Below are 2216 nucleotides of genomic sequence, written 5' to 3' on the forward strand. Positions count from 1 at the left end.
AGGTGAGTGTATGTGAAGCAGCCGTAGCGATAATATTCGCTACGGCAGCTATCACAATGATATCGCAGCTGCGACAGGGCAGGGACTATCGCGCTCGGCATCGCAAGCATCGGCTTGCGATGTCGTAGTGTGCAAAGTACCCCTTAGGCTAAAAGCCAATCCACAATCACTATTTTCAGAAGCGTGTTTTGGAGTGTTGCCTCCAAGAGTAAGGTGTTTGTTGACTAGAGGTTTTTCATCCTCTCTGGACAGACTGAAAGCTCTACTAAAATTTTTGATTTTTTTTGATAATTGTCCTGACTAAAGACCAAGAAACATTCAGTGTAAATTTGCCATTATTTTATCCCCGGCTCCAGGTATATAACATGATCACGTGGAACATGTCATCTCCATTTATCTAACAGTCTGACTTCAAGCTTTTGCACATGGCTAGAATTTGACTTCACTCAAACTTCAAGTTGTACCAAGTTATAATATGGCACCTTCACCATACATAACCTGTTTCATATGGTGATACCCAGTGCTCATGACCCATAAATCTGATAACAGTGGTAGGATATCACTAATTTATATCCTTTATTAAAAACAGTACAATACATTTTCATTGCGTTGTATTAAATATAGATGTATAAATGAAGCAGAATCAAACAATCATCACATATTTCATCATAAAGGGAGTATCCGATGTTCCTCAGCTGCAAGCTCCAATATTTGTTCTTGTTTTACTCATTTATCTCTCTGTTCTTATCGGGAATATGAGTCTTCTTCTCCTTGTCTGCCTGGATTCCCATCTTCACACTCCCATGTATTTCTTCCTTGCCAACTTGTCCGTAGTAGACATGACGTCTTCCACTGTCACCCTACATAAGATCCTTCAAATCTTCATCACCAGAGACAACACGGTGGTCTACTTTGCCTGTCTGATACAATTATTCATGTTTGGTTCCTTATCGAGTCATGGACTTTTCATACTGACGGCCATGAGCTACGACCGGTATGTGGCTATTTGTAGACCCTTAAATTATAACATTATTATGAACTTTAGGATTTGCCTTCTGTTGGCCTCTTTTTGTTGGGTACTTGGATTTATACAGGTCGTTCCTTATGTTTGGTTAATATCCATGATCTCTTGTTATACTTCCAATGAGATTGACCACTTCTTTTGTGACCTTGTCCCCTTCATGGATATTACATGCAATGACAAGTCCACTCTGCAGAGACTTTCTACAATACAAGGACTGATCGTTTATGCAATGTTTCCATTTGTTCTCATTTCAACTTCTTATTTCTTCATTCTTAGGGCCATAATGAAGATACATTCCAGTATCGGTAGAAGAAAAGTCTTCACCACGTGCTCCTCACACCTTGCATTAATCGTTTTGCTCTACACGACTCTCATCTTTCAATATTCAGTACCAAGTAATAGTCCGGGCTCCAAAAAACTGTTTTCATTGTTTAATACCGCGATCGTCCCTGTGCTCAATCCACTGATTTATAGCCTGAAGAATAAAGACGTGAAGACCGCATTTAGACGTAGACTGGGGAAGCGTAAAGCTGATATTTTGCAAATTATACATTAATCTATGGACTACATATATAAATTGTAGATTATTATGTTAACATGAAAACTAATACTTGTGGTCATGTGAGCGAACGCAATATCGGATATTCCTGACAGCATGCGGTGTGTGTTCTGTAAGGATTCAGATGTATGCAATCACATAGAGTGACTGCAGATTTTCACCTCAGGACTGGACCACCTCCTTAGAGGGGGTGGTCCACTACTTTAATATCGATGGCCTATCCTTAGGATAGATCATCAATGTCTGATTGGCTGGGGTCTGACACCCGACACCCCCACTGATCAGCTGTTCTTGGTGTCGGTGGGGGCAGCAGGCAGCCAAAAATGCTCAGTTCTGGAGCTGCTCTCTCTTCTCATCCACCTCCCATTCAGATCAATAGGAGGCAGATTTGCAGTAACCCCCCATGGCCAATATGAGAAGATGGAACAGCTCTGGAGCTGATCATTTCCGGCTGCTGCCGCTGGCACTCAAAACAGCTAGTCGGTGGGGGTGCTGGGCGTCAGACCCTGGCCTGACCTAATGTAAGGATGGGCCTTCAATGATAAAGTAGTGAACAACCTCTTTAAGTATATCATTTAGTCCTTTTAAAAATTGTTGTTAATTTTATTTCTTGAGGAAGGGCTCTTTTTCCTT

General features: G+C 41.3%; 1 protein-coding gene across 1 annotated transcript; it reads left to right on the forward strand.

Moving 5' to 3' along the window:
- Positions 1–632: 632 nt before the first annotated feature.
- On the forward strand, positions 633–1580 carry LOC142251760 (olfactory receptor 5B12-like). Its single transcript, XM_075324811.1, has one exon. The coding sequence runs from the start codon at positions 633–635 to the stop codon at positions 1578–1580; it is 948 nt and encodes a 315-aa protein (XP_075180926.1).
- The last annotated feature ends 636 nt before the right edge of the window (positions 1581–2216 follow it).

The sequence above is a fragment of the Anomaloglossus baeobatrachus genome, chromosome 9 (genome assembly GCF_048569485.1).
Source record: "Anomaloglossus baeobatrachus isolate aAnoBae1 chromosome 9, aAnoBae1.hap1, whole genome shotgun sequence".
Classification (NCBI taxonomy): Eukaryota; Metazoa; Chordata; class Amphibia; order Anura; family Aromobatidae; genus Anomaloglossus; species Anomaloglossus baeobatrachus.